Source organism: Balaenoptera acutorostrata, chromosome 16 (assembly GCF_949987535.1).
Source record: "Balaenoptera acutorostrata chromosome 16, mBalAcu1.1, whole genome shotgun sequence".
NCBI lineage: Eukaryota > Metazoa > Chordata > Mammalia > Artiodactyla > Balaenopteridae > Balaenoptera > Balaenoptera acutorostrata.
The window spans coordinates 58602582-58623605 of NC_080079.1; the positions used below are offsets into that span (position 1 = coordinate 58602582).

Genomic DNA, 21024 nt, shown 5'->3' on the forward strand with positions numbered 1-21024 from the left:
AACATGTCTAACAATGAGGGGCTCTCCAGGATGGACAGACAGGTCATTGACCAAAATGAAATTTGTGCCTTATTTGTGGGTTTCAACAAGTTCCTCCCTCCCCTTCCTGGGGAGGTCATTTCCTAGGGGACCAACCATGGTGGATTGTAGTGATCTACCAGGCTTGGGCTCCCTCCTGGGCAGAGCCTACCTGCTTATCATCTGGAGAAGAGCATTCTCTGCCCAGGCAGACGTATCTACCTGGGTCCTTCACTTCCCCAGCTGGTCTGCACAGCTCAGGGCATTTCTTTGATGGTGGTTTCTTAACTGTCAGTGAGAACTAGAGTAGCAGGTGTCCCTCCTGGAAAGTCCTGGGCGAGATACATACACTCCCTGGCTTCATTTCATAGCTTTGAGTGGGAACCTCAGCTTTTACCCCTCAGGAGGCTGAGTCCTCCAGGAGGGGGTTTGGGCGGTCTATCTTCAACCTCAGGTGTGGCCTCAGGGTCGTACGACGCAGCCTTAAAGCTGTAGAGGTGGGCAGACTTTATCATGCTTTTCCATTTAAAAATGAACCAGAGTGCTTTATTACGTGCCTCAATGTCAGTGCTCATATTTTACAAAGCATTCAATAATTTAGAACAAAATTTCAAGAAAGAACAGAGAGCACCAGTTACCTGCTGCACTATCCACTCCTGTTATCACCTTCACTGGTCCACTCGTTGTGGCTGCAGACATTCAGCCAGTACCACGTGTCGGGCAGGTTGCTGGGTGGTGTTGGGTGCCAGGGATTCAGTGGTGAGCAAGTGACACACGGCACCTGTCACCTGGAGGTTACCGTTTCCGGGGGGCAATGGCAATGGCATTGACAGACAATGGCAAGGGTAGGACTAAAGGAAGTGCCAAGTACAGATTTTAATACGTGTGGCAAAAACGAAAAAGACCTAAGATGCTGTTATAGAGCAAAACGGATTATTTACAGGGAGAAAGTGGTCCGGAGAGGTGACACCGCAGAGGAAGGGCTGTTACAACCTGTTCAACAACTACCTACCCCAGCTTTTGTTGCCGCCTAGGCGAAGGGGAGCTAACACCCTAGGTTTTAAAATTCGTATTACGGGAACCCCTCCTGAAACCATTGGTCTGTAGTTCTGCCTCCAAGAAACTAAGTCTTAAAATATCATTTCTCTCTCAGGCCCGAGTTGGCCTGCAGTAGTGTTATCCGCGGACTTCCCAGGAGAGGACATCCTGCTTCCCTTCCCTGCTTCCTGATTATCAGGTCATTTAATTGTGTGTCTTTCCTCTGATCAGAAATAAGCCCTTCATCTCCCTCCGCATCCTTTGTTCTTTTCTGAGACCACATTCTATTCCCTCCTGCCTGGCTGTCTTGTATCAACAGGAAATTCCATTTTCTCCACCACTCAGGTTTTGCCCACCTGGTTCTAGACCATTGTTTAAAAAAAGAATTGGAATCTTAAACAGTCTGCTGCACCAGAACAGGGATTATTTCTTTACAAAGGCTCCTTTAATCTACCCCATAGTCCATTTCCTGCCCCCCAAAGAGAACTCACGTGAGTCTTGCCTTCATTTTCATGTAGTCCACGTGTGTTTATTGAGTGCTTGCAACACGCCAGACACCGGGGATAAATGTATTTCTACACACCCATAAAAATCTCCAAAGACACCACATCTGTCTTGAGCTCTATGTTACATTATTTGGCCACCAAAGTGGTCGGGGAGTTCAAACTCAGAGCTTGTGTAAACCTCCCCACTTGGTTCCCAGAGGTCACAGTCTCCCTACAATAACACTTCTTTCTCTACTCTTTCTGAGAAGGCCTGACCCCAGTGCTTGGGAAGAGGACGTGGGGTTAATTCACGGGCTGAGCCCCATGTCCTTTCCTCTCCCATACACGTGGAGCTCGGGCCACACTCCCTCCCCCTCCTCCATGGCCTGTGCTGCTCCTGGGAGGCATGGTCCCTATAAGATGCCATTTATGATTTCTGCATCACAGACATCCCTCTGGTTGAAATGTCACTGAAGCTTTGCATTTTATACAAACTTGGATCCCTTGACAAGTAAGCCATTCAGCCCTCTCCTCGCGGGGTCCACGTGATTCCCAGCCTGAACTCTCAGCAAGGTTTTCAGATTCCTAGATTTTAAAAGCCATAAATTAGCAAATCATCAACATATCACCAGGAAGGATCATCTGGTAGCCATTCTAGTCAGAAGGAAACACAGGCCCCAATAACTGATCTTCACAGAGATATGAAGAACTGTAGACAGACAGACAGAGTAAATAGGAAGACAAACAGATAATTCAAGTTGACAGGCCATCTTGGACTGATTAGGCATTCTGCTTTGATTAGCATTAAACTTTTGGGGGAAGAAAAAAAAGTGAGATTGCCCTAATACTTTAGAAAAATGACCCCTTGACTACTTCTGAAATTTAGTACCAAGGGGCAGATACCAAAAGCAAGTGTCATTAGATGCTGTATTGTGTAATGTAAAGTGCCAGGTATCCCTTTCCAATGAGAGGGGTCTTGGTGTGTGTGGATGTGGGTGCTTCTCTCTTTGCCTCTGCTTTGGATTCTTGTAAGTCACATCTTCAGTCCTTTTTAAACTTGAAGCTCTATTTAGAGAGACTTGGGTGCATGTTAAATCAATCTCCTGATAATACTAATGGAGTGAAGGCTGTCTCCCTCCCCCCTATCCCCCCCCCCCCCCGCCGCACTTTTCTGCTGTCTCTTTCCCCTTCCACACGCTTATCATAATGTTCCAGCTATTGTTCTGAAAACAAGAATAGAAAGGTAGGTGGGAGATGAACTGTGTACCTTAAAAAATAAAGTCATATTCAGACAGACTTTCATTCTCAAATATTCTTTCTTCATTAAAGAAAAAGAATTCTGAATTCTGACTTTCCTAATTATAATTCCTGAAGATTCTTTCTGCTTAACCTCACATTTGATTGGGTGAATGCTTCCTGGGTAGATTCTGAATGTAAAGGACAAACACAACCAGCCAAGACTAAGTTGCGCCGTGTTTTCTGTCTTCCAGCTATGTCATCCATTCTCATAGAAGTCTTTACAGAGTCGTGCACACTGGTTCCCAGTAGATCTGGGGTTCATCCCACTGATGCTGCCATCATACACTGAAAATAAAGCAGGAAACTTTCTAACTGGCCAAGTCCGGTGGCTCTTTTTATTAAAAAACAATCTTTAGAGGCTCACGCAACGTGAAACCCATGGAAACTTGATTCTGTACCTCCACGTCTGTTACTGGTATTGGGAAACAGTGACCTGCTCCCACCCCCAAAACCACAGGGGCTGCTCCAAATGTGGGTACCACTTGTCAGTAAAAACAATCTTATCTCCCCCACTATACCTTCTCAGTAAGGACACATGTTCAGAGATAGATGCATGCCCATCTTGTGAGAGGTTTTATGGCCTTAGCCACTGACCTCAAAGGCAAATGCCAGCTAGTATATAGAACAGATCTAGGAAAGCTCCTATCCCAACATATTTGCTCAACTAACAATTATTTGAGCCCTGTTATGGTCCAGGCGCTCTGCTAGGTGCTGTGGTTAAAAGGATGAGCAAGAAAATGTGATTCTTCCTCTCCTGGAGCTTATCTGAGACTTTGACCAATCAGAACCATCCAAGGAGCCAGTAGCCGATAAACAGAAGCTGGATGACGGAGGAGCATCGTCCCCGTGAAATGCTCTTTTGGCAGGAACTCTGTTCAATAAAATAATAGAGGTATAAAACAATCATGAAGGCTACAAGCATTTTAGAGGGAATGCTCCTAAAAGCAAGTTGATAATTCACATTGTTAAATGTACCCATTAGAGTAGTTAGGGCAACAGGAGTGTGGAGTAGAGTAGTTAGGAGTGTGGAAAGATTTGGGAGGCAGGGGAACTGCTGCTGCCACCCTGAGTTCCGGTCCTTTCCATATCTGACAAAGTCCCTCTGTGGCATCTTATGCCTTAGCAAGCTCTGGAACTGGTAGAATCCTCCCAGTACTTATGTGTGTAACAGATGGAGGCTTAATGTGTTGGGCTCTACTCAAAGTGGAGGGCTAGCAACATAGGCTAGCTGGGGCAACACCCTTGGGTGTGGCCAGGATGTGTCAACTTGATTGTTGTTATGGGAGGGTCCATCCCAGCAGCATATGTTCTAGGGCCATGATGCATTATTTACCAGGGGTGTTCAGGAAAGAGGTGGGACTCACTTTGCACATCAAAGCTAGACTACCTCCCCTCTACAAGGCAAAATTAAGAACCATTTCTTTGCCTGGACTCATTCTCCCTCTATTCCGCCTTCATCCCCAAAGGGTGTAGCTGACTTTTGCCTTCATCCTCTCGTCTCTTGGTGCCTTCTGTTCAGAATCGTCATTACCAAGTGGAAACAGGCAAATCTGATTTGATCTGAATAGAGGAAAGTGCTGTTCAGTGCCTGCATTTCTCTGTAAGAGCAGAGAACCACCTAGGATAGGAAGAATCAGGTCAAAGAAAGATTGGCTTACTTAAAAATGGCCAAAGGCCACCAAGCCCTGCAGTAATGGATGGATAAAATGCAGAGGAGTGAGGGTGTTGGGGAGAGACACAAGGAAGAAGCAGTGTAATTTGTGAGAAGTGGGCAATTATGGAATTGCTTACTTAAGAAGCTGTATAAGTCCTCTTCCAGGAAGAAAGGAAGGAGGAGAAAAACAAAATAGTGGTGATAAAACCTGCATACTGGGTTATTGTGAGAATTCAATGAGAAGCTAAAGTTAAAGTAAACAAATGCTACAGTTAGGATTCTTTGGGTATAGGCAACAGAAACTGGTTCTTGCTGACTTCAGCAGAAAAGGAGTTTTCTTTTTGGGAGGTTAGAGTATCTTACGGCATTCAGAGGAAAGCTGAAGATCCCGGAAAAGACAGAGATTAGCTAGACGAGCAGCCCTAGGATCCAGCAGGCAGCAATTCAATGAAAGTCCTTACAGGGTTTCACCATCAGGATCAATCAGTTCCCACCGTGAACTTAGCATCCCTTCATTTAAGATTGGAAAGCTCTGGTTGGCCTAGTTTGGGCAGGGAACCATGGTTAAAGGTCCCAAGACTACATCTGATTGGGGAGGGGTGGTTCCCCAAATTAAAAATGAGATGCTCTTCTTTAGGTTGGACAGAGCCCATGCTCCAGATGAGGGGCGGCTTCTTAATTACGTGCACAAGCAGGGCTTATCTGCTGTCTTCTTCTCATACCTCTCCCCCCATCCTTTCCCCAGGCCAAGGTTTAGGTTTTTGCTTAATCTTATCACGAACGCCATTGTAGACAACCAGAGCACTGGGCCCTCACCATGGTCCTGATCTATGCATTTTTCTTTGCAAGTACTTTGAAGACATTGTCCAAAAAAAAAAAAAAAAAAAAGTTGTGTGTGTGTGTATGTTTGTGTGTGTGTCCAAAACATATCTAGCACCTAATTTTAAGAATCTGTACATTTAGATAACTGCAGTCTCTTTCTATAGCCAAATCCAATGAGGAAAGATCAAAAATTAATTAATTTATAAACCCTAAACTCTCTTTCATTTGACATCATTTTAAAATTTAAAATTAAATATAAACTATTTTAATTTTTCCCAAAAAAATGAGGTGCTGTTGAAAGGAGGGTACATGCTGGACTGGTAAATACAGTCTCCTGCTCTGAGGTTCTCAGTATTTATTTTTAAGACTTGGACTGAGGTTCCTTTTAGGCAACAAGCTACAAAAGGTGTGTGATCATTCCTCGTGCCTGGTGTGATTATGGAGGTCTAATTGTGACTTGGGATGGTGGAGGTGCAGATACAGATCCCTCTGTGTGGTTTAGGTCCTGACGGTCTGCATAGGATGAGATGCAGAAAGCATTACTCTCTTCGTGCAGAAAGCTCTGGTCTTGTCAGGACGTCCCAGTGTTCTCTGTTGGGGCTATCAGTAGCCTGTCCTCTGACCTTGGGGCTCTGTTTTACAGAGGTGCCTTTGCTGCGCTGTTGGGATCTATTTGCTCGGCTTCTGCCCCCATTTAGGGAAACAGCTAAACAGCCTGTCTCCTCCAGCATAGCTCTACTGACAGCTGGATAAGATGATTACTTTATTCTCTTCCTCACTAGGAGGGAGAAGACATTTTCTTCCTTTGCAATTAGCAAGGTACTAGATGTGGGCCCTGGGTAGACAATTATCTCTGAACCTCCTTGGTTTTGTTTTTCTTGTCGTTGTTGGCTTGCTCTTGTTTTTTCATCTGTTTTAACAGGAAATAGTTAAAACCAGGGTTTGGGATCATAAGCTCCATACACGCTCACAATTGTTTTGTTTTCATTTTTGTCCTCTTTACATGGACTGTCCTCTCACAAACGAGACACGGTGGTAGATCGGAGGTAGCAGAATCAGCCAACGATCTGCAGGCTTGCAGTTAACTAACTAAAATTTCTTCTACACTTCCTATGACATAGGGTGTCCAAGCCAGGCACCCTTCGCCAACTGTTCCATTGGTCAATAGACAGTTCTTGAAAGCCCAGCAAGTTTTGGGGATCCTGAGCTAGGCCTCAGGGTGGCATGGAAGGACGGGGCCCACACAGCCTGGAGTTAGCTTTTGTTTGCTGAAGATGATCACCCCACGTGGAAGGCAGTTCCTTTGGGACGGGCTCTTGGTACCAGCAGCAGTGGGAAGGCAGGGCTAGGATTAACCTTCTTCCTTTGGGCAGTGGGGTCATGAGCCTTAAGGGAAAACCTGGGTAACAGTTGCTCTAAAGGACATGCCCCAAATCAGGGGAAGCTGCCTGATGAAGCAGCCACAAAAAGCACTACCAGGTGAGACAGAATGTAAAGCCCAGAATCTTCCTGAATCTCAGCTTGCATGAGAGACAGAGTCTTGGAGAGAGAGTTATGTAGACCCTGAATGGTTTCAGTTCAACCTAGGAGGGACAGCGTGAACTTTGAGTATGGACCACTGTGTGATTTGGGTTGTGGGGTCTTTTGTCACCCCTGCCCTGCTTTCTATGTGATAAAATGCTGTCGAATTCTGTTGACAGGTCCTTCTTAAAATTCATTCCCATCAGATACAGTTTCCAGTAGTGGGAGGCGCTGGGAGTGAGAGGTAGGATGAGGAAAGCATGATTAGAAGCCTCAGCAGAGGGACAGAAAAGATTCTAGCATATGTATTTGATATAAATATTATAGTTTTACAGAGGCATCTAGATCAATATATGCCACATTTCATCTACCTCTTTGACAAAGTGAGTGCAATGTATTCAGGGAAAGCTGTATAGGATTTTCAATTTACTCTGTATGATTTATTGTGACAGGATAGCTATGGGTTTTTTAAGTTCTTTATACTTGTTCCAGTAAAGATGGATATAGTATCTTTAAAAATAAACAGCCCAGAGCTGTGCATTTTACATTGTCTTCCTAGAGCGAGGCTCAGCTAAAGAGAGATCTGAGACCTCCCTGCCCTCGTGGGACTTGATGCAGTCGGATTTACCTCAGTCCTCACTCTTTAGCTTTTTTGGGGGGGGGGAGGGGAGTAAACGGGGGACTGAATTAGGAAGCTATTGCAGATGTCTAGAGAAGATAGGATGGCATGGACTAGGGTGGGGGCAGAGAACTGGAACGCCGAGAGAGGATTCAGCAGCATCTGTGGGTGCAGCCCCGTCAGGCTGGGTCTCTTAATATTCTAGTGACTGGCCCCAGGTCACACAGGACAACCCCCCACCCCACTCCCCGCCCCAGTCTCCTGATTCCTAGCCCAGGCTCCTTTCAGGGACACCAGCTGCTTCGGTTTAGAAGACATCAAACCGAGGGGGTAGGTCTACCCATGCTCCGGCATTCACCTTGCACTGATCTCTGGACCTCTGTTTCCATATCAAAATAATGCAGGCACTAGACTAAACATTCACCAAGGGCCGTCCTGAGACTAAGAAAAACGTGAGAACCTGGAAGGGAGCCTATCATTGTCACTTTTTCAAAGGCCACTGACTTTAAGAAACATTACTGGAGTCTTTTTAAAAGTGTGTAGATATTAGTTCTCACTGAGCTACACTCCATCTCAGTGGATCTCTGGATGCCTCATTTGCTGGAACCTTGGGAAGCTTTGTCTGGGAGACCCCACTCTGTCCTCTTATGCCTCCTGCCATAAGTCAGGTCCCCTAAGGGATCCATTCTGAAAGACACCAGTGGAATTGAGTTCTGAAACTGAAGTTCCAACTCACCTGGGGCATTCTGGCATTCCTGACCCATCTCCAAGAAGGGAGTAGACAGATTGAGGGTAATATGCAGGATTTCCTTCTGGAAGTAGAGATGGTTAATAATGGGAGGGGCACACCAATGTGTATTTAGTGAAGACATACCCATGAAATAAGCAACGGGCAGCTTTCTGGTGAAGCTGATAGAGTTCGTAATAGTCAAGCATTCTTCTTCTTCTGATGAAGTCACACTCAACCCCCTTGATGCCAAGCCTGCTGCATGACACACTAGTGTTACCCACTCCTAATCCAGTCCGTCCCATGTTTCTGGCCCTTACCCAAACCAGGCATGCTTGCTTACACTGGATGAGTAACTCCTTCCCACAAAATGCCATCGGCTACTATTTTGGCATTTAAGATGGTTCCTCATGTATCTGAGTTGGATCTTTTAATCCAAGCCATCAAAATTAGTTTATCCCAAGAAAGAGTTGTTCACAGGACTTGAGAGAACTTTAAAAACCAGAGAGACCATCACATCAGAAATGGTTAATGATTTAGGTCTGTTGGACATCTTCACAAACTGAGTGGCCAGGCCCTGTAGACATCCATCATTAAGATTGCTGGTAGTCTAAAGAAGTTCAAGTCCAGAGCCACAGATGGGAAGAGTGTTAGAGCCCTTCCTAGCTAACTTTCCTAAATATTCTCTGTTGTCAATGAATCGTTTAGCTTTTTGTTATCTTCTGGACCCTTGGACTGGACATGGCATAAAATGTCTAAAATGGACATTTATATCACCTTGCAGCCCTTTGTCTTGCCAAATCGGGTGGCTTCAGTTAAAAACTTGGTTTAGAGTTTGTTGTCACTCAGCCTTTGCTGTCTTGAGCTTGCTGGCCTGGCTGATTAGATGCAGCTAGAATCTAGTGATACCACAAAGTGGTGATGCTTTAAGTGAGGGCCTCTCTCCTGGCCCAGGGAGGACCCTCCAACGTCCCCTCCACCGTGTGTCTGAGAGGACCTTTGGTTGGCCCAGCCCTGTCTGTCGTGAAGGAGCAGAAGCTGAAATACCCAAACCTCTGCTCTCTCCATTTCATCACCTTTGTCTTTGTGAGAGTTAGAGTCTGAGACCTGGATCATATGCTGGGCAAGTCACTTTACCTGCCATGGGACGTCAGGCACATGACTTAAGGAAATTGAGGTTCAGAGAGGTTATTTGAAAAGATACAGATAGTAGCAACACAGGGTTGTTTGAGGATCAGGTGAGAGAGACTCCAGGAGCCATAGAGCACTTTATATCTGTTACATCCTGATTTACAGATATCACATGAATCCTACCATTTAATCATTCTTAAAATGGCCCAGACTCTATACTAGGCCCTTTACCTGTATTATCTATTTAAATAAATCCTCAAGATAACCTCATGAATCAGGTACTAGCTCCAGCCCCTCAGAGACTCTGACATTATAGTTGTAAAATGCAGAATTGGTACCTTGCCCAAGACTATTTGGTTATTTAGTGTCTGAGCTGAGCTACCACAGGGCTATCAAAGTATGAATCTCACATGGTAGATTTGTAGGTGTCAAGGAACCCGACAGAGAAAATTTTAGATGAAGATCTTTTTGGTATTCCTCAAATCCTGCACCGTGAACAACCATCACTCTGCTTCCAAGGAGGGCACGCCCTGCTCTCAATCTTAGAGTATTTTCCATTATATTTTCAGTCACTGAAGATGTGAGAAATTCTGCTTCTCTTCTCCCAGCAATAACAGCCTTCTTCAAACTATTGCCCCTGGAATTTTCAAAAGTCCTGAAAATATTTCTGGAAAATAACATTTCCCCTTTCACCGTCCATCCCTTGCACTCCTGCAGGGCCCCTAGTGCTCCCTCAGATATGGGCTGGTGGGAGCAGATCTTCTAATGCAGATGCTGATTTAGAGAGGCAGCTTCTCTCCATCCATCTATTCTAACTGCATTCAAACATTTTCAATATGTGGGCTCCTTGATAGCTTCCACTCTATGGAAAACAAAATGGAGGGAAATGATTATTGGCACAAAAGGAGGAAGCCGTAAATCTTCAAATCAGATAGAGGACAGATTGGAACAATATGGGTGCTCCAAGGTTGCCATGATAGTGTACTTAATAACCCTTCTTGGGCAAAAAGGCAATCTGCTTTCAATCAATCTCGCTTTTTCTGAGCAAAAATACCAATTATGTTGAAGGAAGATTTTTTTTTTTCTTCCTTTTTGATAGAGACTGCTCTCCACCTCAGAAATCATGCTGTAGCTTAAAGATATATATTTTCAATTGTCTGGAATGGTATTGGACAGCTAGCACCAAATTAGAAAAGTCAATCCTTTTTTTCTCCCCTCTCCTGCCAACATTTGTCTACTTCTTAAGAGAGGTGAAAGCTAATTAAAGGCTTAAGGGATAATATTGATTGCATTGGAATATATTTTATATGTACCCAGCACATTTTCAGCTAAGAGAACCCTGTCTCTTTCTAAGGCTGAATAAATCAGCTGGCTGAATCTTTGATTCCAGGGTAAGAGGGTGGACTCATCTCCTTCCCCTCTGCTTCCCACACATCTGTCCTGGAGATGAATGAGCTCAGAAGAGGAAAAGGGAATGCTGGCAGATGCTCATTCAGTTCTTTGCGTACAGGATAGGAAGGATGAATGTTCTGGCATTTCCCTGGACCTATCATTGATTTGAGTCTAGCTCTGAATGATAACCAGTCTTATGCTGGTATAGAACTTTGAGCTTTGCAATGCCTGGTGCAGGAGGCTGGATGGGTAGTACTAACCTCTCAGCTCCCTCTTCAATTGAATGGGGATAAGTAGCTTGCCCAGAATCACACACATCCTTGGTGGCAGAGCAGGGAATGAAATCTGGCTTACTTTCGGGAAGCGTTCCAATCACGTATCTGTCCCGCAGAGATGCCCATACATTGGATTCATGCTGGCTTTGTTCTCAGTGACGGAAGTTTGTAAGCAGAAAGCATTAGAATCGCCCCCAAACAGCCCCACTGTCATTTGTGGAGAGGTCAGATATCAGGAGGGAGATACTGTATCTCAACCACTTTCTGAACATACTTGGCAAGTTCAAAAATCAGAAGTCTTATTCAGAACATGCATATTCACTTGCAGCCTGTTTTGTCCATATAAATGCACGTTTGCCACAAGAAACAGTTTAAGATATGACCTGATGAAAATGTATATAGTCCAGTTGTTCAACTTAACATCGTGTATTCTGACATACTGTGCGTTTCAGAAGGGAGTTAGTCATACGGGTTTGGGGGCATAAAATTTGGATCAGTGGCCAAGGGACCTCCCTTAACCTAGCAGGTACTGGCTTGAGAACAAAGTGATTATATTAAAACGTCTCTTCTGAGGGAGCCCGTTGACATTCCACTCCCCCCCCACCCCAACCCAAGGGCCTCCACTTGCCCGATCGCTAAGTGCAGCACCGTAACAATAACACTCCATAATGGTGATATTATTAACTGCATCGTGCATATTATTGATTTACTCTTTGTTCTGCATCATTATCCTTTCACCAATGAGTTTACTGCATTATTCTCACATACTTAGTCAAGCACCAAATTACACCGAAAAGGGCAGGCTCTTGTAATGGCATCTAATGGAGCATCGCATAAGCAGTCATCGCTGCCTTCTCTTAGGAGCCGCCTCCAGCCAATGAGCTTTTCTGCCTTATTGGAATGTGCACAGAGCAATTATGAAGTGCAAGGGGCCTGGCCATTCTAAACTTCCCCACAAAATTACCGTGCTTCATGTTCACCACCTGCCCATGCCTCAGAGCCCAGCCAGGGAGTCAGCCTCTGTCACTGCCAGCCTGAGGGGCACAGGGGTCTGGGCTGAGCCTTTTGCTACAGTCTCTTTACTAGAAGCCAGCAGGTTTTATCTCCGCGGTCAGTCACGGGCCTAACTCTTGCACCAAAGAGCTTCCTCCTGGCTAAGCTTCATAGGTAACAAGTATAAGTGGCCATAGTATAGCCCAGTGTCAAAGTCAGATTGGTCCAGGAGCCCAAAGATGTTGGGCAGACTGTTCTTCCTTCCAGGAGCCCTGGAAGATGGGCTCATCTCCTCAGGGGGAGTTACTATCTCCAGAAACAGAAGTCCAAACCGCCCCGAAACAAAGGCAGACAATTTCATCTTCATCATCCCTTCCTAGCTTTTCTCCCCATCCTGAGGTAAATTCCTTTGTTTCTCATAGAAATCCTAGGCACCCTAAGGAAGCAGCTGTCTGGGGATGCACAGCCTGTCTGCGGCACGATCTCAGATTCCATAGGTGTCCCATCCCCATTTAGCCCTGAGTAATGCTCACTTACTGTAAAGTGTTACATGCCCCCGTTGTCGGAGGAGTTATGGCGGAAAAGTGCAAAATTTCCTTTTTACTGCTTACGGCCAGCAGAGCCCATAATGTGTCAAGCCGCACATTAGCAACCCTGATAAAAGTCCGCTTTCTTACACACAAAATCATCATTTCAACAAGATTTGTTATCTCATTACCTGATAAGCTCTATGTCATAAACCAAGACTCATTCGGTAAATCTCCCGGGAGGACGCTTTGTGGGCAGAAAGGGAGAGATATGAATCTGCAAGGGACTTGATAATGCAGCGTTTAAGCGCAAGCATAATGTCACTTATTGTTAAATGCATAAAACCACTTGGCCAAACGGCTGGGCTTTTAATAGGATTTTGTGCAGCATCAGGTGAGAAGCCATATGCTTTTCTGTCAAGGAGTCTCTGAGCACCTTCCAGCCCCGCTGCTTTGCCTCACTGCCCTCTGGGGAGGGGAGCTGGGCTTTACTGAGCCTCCTTGGGGGAGACGAATGCTTCCCTGCAGCTGCGCGCTTCCTCTGCCCGGCTGCGGGTGGGTGCCGGGGCGTCGCTGGGCTGGCCTCATCTAACTGGCCTCTCCCATCCAGGCACATTGTGGTCTGTGGACACATCACGCTGGAGAGCGTTTCCAACTTCCTGAAGGACTTTCTGCACAAGGACCGGGATGATGTCAACGTGGAGATTGTCTTTCTTCACAAGTAAGAGGCCCCTGCTGTTTCTAGACCCTCCACCCAACCAGGCACCTCGAGGGGGACTCCTCAAGTGTCTGTAGGAGGGGTGATGTGAGGGCAGCACTCGGGGGGCAGGGCAGAGGTGAATCAGCCACGATCCCTGCTCGGCTCATTGGAGAGGACCTTCTGGGACCGATGGAAAGGAAGCAACGCACTCGTTCAGCGAATAAGAGCAGTATCTGTCTCTGTGGAAGTGATTCTGGCAAATAACGGTGGGGTTCATTATGGGTCAAACACGTCATTACTGTCCCCTCAGCTGTCTGGATCTATGCGATCCAGGTGTGTCCACGGTGTCTGGTGTGGATGATTAGCTGTATGGTGTAGATTCTTTATGAGTGCAGGACTGACATAGTGACCAAGCAAGACAGAGACATAAGAGGAAGCAGGGTACAGGGTAATAGCAACAGTAACAACAACAACTGTCGTTCCTAGGAACCTTCAGTGTAGGACACAGTGCTGGTCACCACAGCCTCTCCTGAAATCAACAGAGGGAGTAAGAGTACATGCTTGACTCAGAGTACAATCTGAATCCTGACTCAACCAAGTACTGAACAAGTTAACCTTCCTGGGCCTCAGTTTCCACATCCATAAGATGGGGAGATCACAATGGTTTCTTGGGCTATTTTGAGAATGAAAAGAAGTAATCCATTCCAAGTATACAGAGCAGAATCAGGCACACAGTAAGTGCTCAATAAATGTTAGCTGTTATCATGAGAGAGAAAATACATTCGGCTGCCCAATGTACTTAGGAGGTAGGTCTTATCAAGTTTGTTTTACAGGTGAGGAAAACAAGTTCTTTGCCTGATCCCCTTTTAGGTAAAAGGTAGTCCACCACAGGGATGGAGAGTTGGGGGATATAGGCATGTTGACGTGGGTGGCACCCTCTTCTTCTTTTATGGAGATGGGGCTATCATGGGGGCCAGTCTTAGCCCCATGTTGCCAAAGGACAAAGCTCACATGTTGGTGTTGGCTCCATGTGGGGTTGACCACCCAGGACTCAGTCCTGCTCTGAGATCCCACTGAGGTTGACTTTCCTATAGCTATCCGGTGCATCTCCTTCCTTTCGGCATTTGCGAATATGAAACTGACCATGTTTGAGCACCAGCATTTTTCTTCTTAGCACTGACTTCTCCAAGGTCTGAAAAGACCAGCCAGGCCATGGGCACAGGAGCAGAACCCACAGATCCAATTAACTGCTTAGCCACCGATGGTCAGCTGTGGGGCCCATCCTCTGCTGAGCATTTGGAAGGTTCAAGACAAGTACAGTGTATAGGTTCTGCCCTCATCTTGGTTGGGCATTTCAAGATGAGCACATGGGCAACAACTGGAGCACGACATGGATCCTCTAGTAACGGACTGATGTCAGTTTAATCAAGTGGCAGAATCACACGGGGCATCTGTATCGGGGAGAGATCACCACTCCTTGTATTTCCAGGGCAGGCAGGCTTCCTGAAGGAGGACTGACTTGTCATGGATCTGGAAGACTGGTTGGGTTTGCACAGGCAGCTGCTTTTGTCTCACCCACTGCTTTAGTCTGAATCAACAAGCTGGCTGTTACTGCTTCAATTGCTAGGATTCGCCTTTGTGTCCCCAGCATCTATCAGTGTCAGCCTTGTCGTCCATGGCCCAGTTAATTAACCTCTCAAAGCTTTGGGTTAATAACATACCTTCCTGTAGAGTTGTTTTGAGGTTTAAATGAGTTAATACTTGTCAAGTGCTTAGGATGGTGCCTGCCACATTGTAAATGCTCAAGAACATTAGCGGTTATTATCATTCCTGAGTACTACATAAGTGGTAGGCGAGGGTTGATTACCTCAGTCCTTGGCACCTAGTAGGTTCTAAGTGTCATCTCCCAGTGCCTAGCACAGTACCTAACAGAGAGTAGGTATTTTTCATCTCTGCAGAAATAATAAATGAATGAACAGGTCAACCAACATTTTAATCCTTGCCCTGCAACGGGAAAGATGGCTGTGTAGCTCAGCACCAAGAATGATGAATAGTGTACACATGCTGAATCAAGAACGATACTGAGAGTGGATTAGCTCTGTGTATGGCTGCTCAGAGGTGACGTTTTTTTGATCCAGGCCCTGGGGAGTGAAAAGTCCATGAGGTGGAGAAGCAGGGAAAAGGCTTTTGATGGAAGGAACAGCAGGAGGCTCTGCCAGGAAGACTTTTGGCTAAGCCCTGATGTCACAGCCTCAGTTTCTCCATTCATGAAATAGGGATTCCATTCATCATGAAGTTGAAGACATTTTGCCCCATAGGCCTCAGACTCTGTAATGGTTATGAACCTGTTCATTTTAACGTCGCACTGGTTTTGGTTTTCAGTTGGGCTGGGGTTTTACTTCTCTTGTGTGTGAGCCTCTTATTTATGGCCAGAAAGGGGGCTGCTTTGAAGGTGAAAACCTTTTTCCCATGTCTCTCTCTGTGGAAATTGGAGGGAAGGGAGGTCATGGAGACTGAATACCTGAGTCTGTTATATTAATGGCTGCTTTTTCTCTCCCTGCCCAGCATTTCCCCTAACCTGGAGCTTGAAGCTCTGTTCAAACGACATTTTACTCAGGTGGAATTTTACCAGGGTTCAGTCCTCAATCCACACGATCTTGCGAGAGTCAAGGTAAGAAGGAAGAAGTGACTTCTGCTTTTACTCCGTCTGGGGGGTGTGACTCTGTGGTGAAGGGACATGCGTCCCAGGGTGGCCAAGAGTCACCTCCATACCCCTAATGAGATAAATCAGATACTACCAACCTTGGTATCACCCTTGCACTGGTCCCAGGACTTTGTTCTGCTGGCACATGGTGGACCACCTGTAAGCATTCCACATGTGGACTTGTTGTACATAACATGCTAGACATTGCTGGTTGCCTTAATATCAGCACTGCTAAAGGGAGTAGACCAGTTGTATGGACTCACTATATAACATAACAATCAAGTAATTCCCATTTTGAATACTTAAATTGGACTCAGTGTAGCTCTGAAATCTGTTATTTACCTCAGGAAGGAACATTAAGGATACACTATAAAATAAAGTTTACCCAAGCCCATAACACATTTTGAGCTTCCTTTTTTTCCTCACCAAGGACTAAAGGTGCAAAACTAAACACTCAGGTATCTGATAGCACTTGGTAATGGGCTAATCTCTCTTTCTAGAACCTGCTAAGTTAGAACCTTCTTATAAAGCACACCTAAGGCTTATAAGGGAAAGGGATACAGCAAAATGGCATCTGCTCCTTTACTCATTTCACATAGAGTTTGTAAGCACGTTCAATATTTGCACGCCAGTGGAGATAGATTAATAGTTTGAATCCACTGACATCTAAATGCTTACTGTGGTCACCACATCATGCGGTAAATAATGTAATTGCCAAACATGAATAAGCCAAAAGGATTTGGGTAAATTCTTTACTTTATGAAAGAAAGAAAGCTAGAGACAATTTGTGACATACCATGGAGGAAACCGTGGCCTCCCACCAAATGCAAGAATGGTCTGTTGTAAGTACAGCATCCCAAGTAGGACAGACCTGAGCCAGAATGGGAATTCTTACGCTTACAGAGTCCCGTTAATCTTAATATTATCCAGACCTGATCCAAGTTATGTCTAATGTGGAATCTTATGGGAACTTGGGGAAAATAGTTATTGTCTGTGGACCTGATTTAGATGCAAGCAATTCTTTGCACCACTCCTCATCCCCTCAAAGGAATAAGTCTCTGTTAGCACATGTTTAGATAAGTCAGTAGGTTGTATTTCGAGGTCATCTGTAACACATCATTTCATACACGTAGATTTGTTTTCTTTTGAATATCTGAATGCTAATTGAATACTAAACAGTACTGAGCTGTTATCTGAGTTAGGGCTCTCATTTCCTCTTATTCCACGGTTAAGATGTGAAAAAAAGGTTAGGTGAAGGACTTTGGAGTCTAAATTTCTGAATCCCCAATGACTCAGTTCACTCGGTAGCCTGAGAGAAGAGGTTTAGCCCACCTAACGCCATTTCCTGACTGGAAAAGTTAGGATGGTGGTGCAGATGGTGGGGAAAGGAGGTGGAGAGGGGACCAAAAGGCTTAATTAGTTGTTATCTCAATAAATCCAGAAGGCTTACATGTAAAAGGCTATGCAGAATGAGAAGTGTAGTCACCAAGGTACACACTGTCCCCTCCAACAGCAACAAGATGAAATGTTTATACCATAACAAGAACTTGCAACCTACACTTTTGACAAAAACTATAATCTCTCAGAATTACTGTTTTTTTTCTTTCCTTGCAAAGCACCAGGTTCCCCCAGAGCTGTCGACAGAGAGAGACTGCAACCAAGCATGGCTATTTATATGTTTGTGTTCTGTGATTTTCCTTTTGGTGTCTCAGATAGAGTCAGCAGATGCGTGCCTAATCCTTGCCAATAAGTACTGCGCAGACCCCGATGCTGAAGATGCCTCCAACATCATGAGGTAACCGTGGGGAGGCGGGAAGGTTCTGGGCTGGGTGCTCTGTGGCCACTCGCTATCCTGTTGGGTCCCCTGCAGAGCACTGTCTCTTCCTCATTAGCCACCCTACAACTAGCCATCTGCATAGGCCTAGGGCAGGGTGGGGAACTGAGGCTGTGGTGGGTGCAGAGGGTAATGACACAAGGCCTCATTAACTGAAAGCTCATCCTTAAAAGATAGGAGCTCTGGAGCTCACAACCAGTCCTGGGGTGGAGGACTAGCAAAGGAAAGATAGATTTCATTGGGAGTAGGCCTGAGCTAAGGTACCACGTTCCCTGAGGGGGAGTGGGCCTGAGAGATCTGAACTGTAAATGATTTTGTTCCCGGGAGACAGTTTAGAATAGCTGGAGATGTTCTTGGTTGTCATAGTTACGGGACAGTGCTGCTCATGTCTGGTGGGTAGAGGCCGGGGTTACTGCTCAGCATCCTACAGTACACAGGACTGCCCCCCACAGCAGAGAATTAGCCGGCCCCAAGTGTCAATAGTGCCAAGGTTGAGGAGCCCCAGGTTAGAGCTTTCCAAGTGTGTCTATAGCACACATAGATGAGTATCTCCCACAAAGAGGGGTTTGTTAACCAATCAGCTTGTTTCAACCAGTTTCCCCAAATGAAATAGTTTTTTTGTTTTTGTTTTAATTATTGTATTTATTTATTTTTGGCTGCGTTGGGTCTTCATGGCTGCGCGCGGGCTTTCTCTAGTTGCGGTGAGCAGGGGCTACTCTTCATTGCAGCGTGTGGGCTTCTCATTGCGGTGGCTTCTCTTGTTGGGGAGCACGGGCTCTAGGTGCGTGGGCTTCAGTAGTCGTGGTGCGCGGGCTCAGTAGTTGTGGCTTGCGGGCTCTAGAGCGCAGGCTCAGTAGTTGTGGCACACGGGCTCAGTTGCTCCACGGCATGTGGGATCTTCCCGGACCAGGGCTCGAACCTGTGTCCCCTGCCTTGGCAGGCGGATTCCCAACCACTGTGCCACCAGGGAAGTACCCTGAAATAGTTTTCTTCACTGAATGCCTCCTCAGTGCTTTGAATACTAATATGAATTTCTAAGATAATGTTCTATAGAGAGTTTCTCAAACCTATTTGACTACAGGCCCCTTCCCCCTACTTTTTTTTTTTTTTTTTTTTTTTTTTTTTTACAGAACATCTCCTGGCGGGGCTGGGGGAGGTGGGGGTCACTCTTTGGCAAACACTGCCGAGTGCCTTTCTCATAAATGCGCGGGGCCCATCTAAGGCCATTCTCTGGCCAACTCCTGCTCCTTATTTTTTTCTCATTTCAGAAGAAAATTGTTCCATTTTTGTTCTTTCCATAGACCCATGTTCCAGACATCTTGGGACTATGAAATGACTAGAAAGTTAAGATATTCTGCTCCACATAGTTAAAACCCTTTTGGATTCTTCTCTCCTGCAGCATAAATTGCAGGAGGAGAGGGTAATAAAGAGAACCTTCTGGAGAGGAGATGAACCAAGAGAAAACATTTCACTCCCACTAGATTCCCAGGAACTCTTGCCTAATTGTGAACAGCCATCCTTTGGGTCCAGACCAAGATTCCCCTCTCCCTACAGCTTGGTTTACTGTGTCCTGGGAATTTACCTGAGACGGAGGGTAGGGAAGTTGTCTTTGCACCATTACGATGCTCGCATCTCCTTTGCTTTGCTTTTCCTCAGTGGCCCCAGGTGACACGAGCTTTCCCGTCAGTGAGGGGACAGAATTCCTCTGAAGCACAACCTCCGCTCAGCATCTGGTCCTTGCGTCTGGCAAGCGACATCTGGCACAGTGTTCTCTTTCTCCTCTCTTTTCTCCAGCAGTATGCTTAGTGCAGTCGTCGTAAGAGAGTTGATGCATGAACTCTTGTAAGCACTGGGCTTGCCAGGCTGCAGGGAGATGGTGGGATGGGGACCTGCTTCCACACCTGAGCCTGTCCCCTAACTAGTCACAGCCCCAGCTGGCCCTTTCCTTGAACTAGGATTTGTGATCCTTCACGTTTTTTTGTGTCATTTGAAGGGACAAAAATGTAGGTTTTCGGGAACATTATTTGCAAAATTTCAAATGGAAAACCAAAAGAAGATGAAGCTTAATGTTTTACCCCACAGAGAAATTTAGGGCTGGCACTGCCTTTTTTTTTTTTTAAAGTGAATAATTGAAATGATAATAGCTTTGAAGTGGGCATTTCTCTTCATCACAATATTTTACTTCAGCCCTGACTACAGTAGGGTTAATATGAAGACATACAGGGTACCTGGGTGATTGGCATGATGCCAAGGCATAAAAATGACTGAAAAAGGTAGTAGCAGAAATGTGATTCAGCCATTCATTAAGGGAATCAGAACTAAGGCCCAGGGAGCAAAAGGAAATGGGAAGCTCAGGGTTAAAAGAAAGGGATCTGTCTTTCCCTTATTTGTATAATCCTCCTTTCCCCTTAGTTTAATGAGACCAATCTGCCCGTTTTGAAATTAAAATGTCAAAGATCCATTTGAAATGAGCTAATGCAGAAAACTGGCTGATGCTGTGAACTGAATTCCGAGGGCTGACAGAGGCTCAAAGTCCTTGAATTATAAGCATGGGCCAACACAACACTTTTTCAAAAATAAAATGAAATCCTTCAAGTGCAAAAGCCCAAAAGGGTGAATTTGTGCAGGGAGAGGCTTCTTCGCGATCCATTTCCTAAATTCGCAAGTGGTAGCTTTTCAGACAAAGCTGCTCCCCAGCTGCCTCCTCTCCATCTTCGCACAAAAAGGGATGAAGCATAGGGCATTTCCTGGTGCGAAGTTTGTGGGGTGGTCATGATCAATGCACTTGCATTTACGATTAGGCTTAGGAGGTGGGCCTTTCTGTGGAATCGCAGTCTTTAGCCTTCCTTGTCACAGAAGGAAATGTACAATGTCATCTCTGACAGAGTGGGTAATGACAAAAACCATAACTTGCACGTGGAGAGAGCTTTTAATGATTTCAAAGCATTTTCACATCTGGTTTTTCATGTGCAGCTCATACCAAGCCTGTGAAATACATAAAGCAGGTACCGTTGCCCCCAGTGTCCAGATGAGGAAACAGTCGCAGAGAGTCCAGGGATTTCCTGAAGGTTGCTCAGTTTGTTAGTGTAACAGCTGGGACTGGAATGCAGGTGTTTCTGTTCCTCTGCTCCGGACCCCTCCGCTTGCAGCACAGCCCGTGTTGTGGGGAGCGGGAGGGAGGGTCGGAGTAGTAGGGGCTGGCAGTAGTTAATACTAAATGGGAACTGAGAGCAGTTTGGGGGAGTTTTCCACCAGCCCATGACCTCCCCAAGGCCTTGACGCTTA

General features: G+C 45.7%; 1 protein-coding gene across 12 annotated transcripts in view; it reads left to right on the forward strand.

Moving 5' to 3' along the window:
• KCNMA1 (potassium calcium-activated channel subfamily M alpha 1) overlaps positions 1-21024 on the forward strand; it is a 751659-nt gene that overhangs the window by 527480 nt on the left and 203155 nt on the right. For all 12 annotated transcript variants that reach the window (XM_057531254.1, XM_057531255.1, XM_007166550.2 and 9 more), the window contains exons 10-12: positions 13112-13222; positions 15767-15872; positions 17618-17700. In XM_057531254.1, the coding sequence (XP_057387237.1) occupies positions 13112-13222; positions 15767-15872; positions 17618-17700 (300 nt within the window). The remainder of the gene's footprint in view (positions 1-13111; positions 13223-15766; positions 15873-17617; positions 17701-21024) is intronic.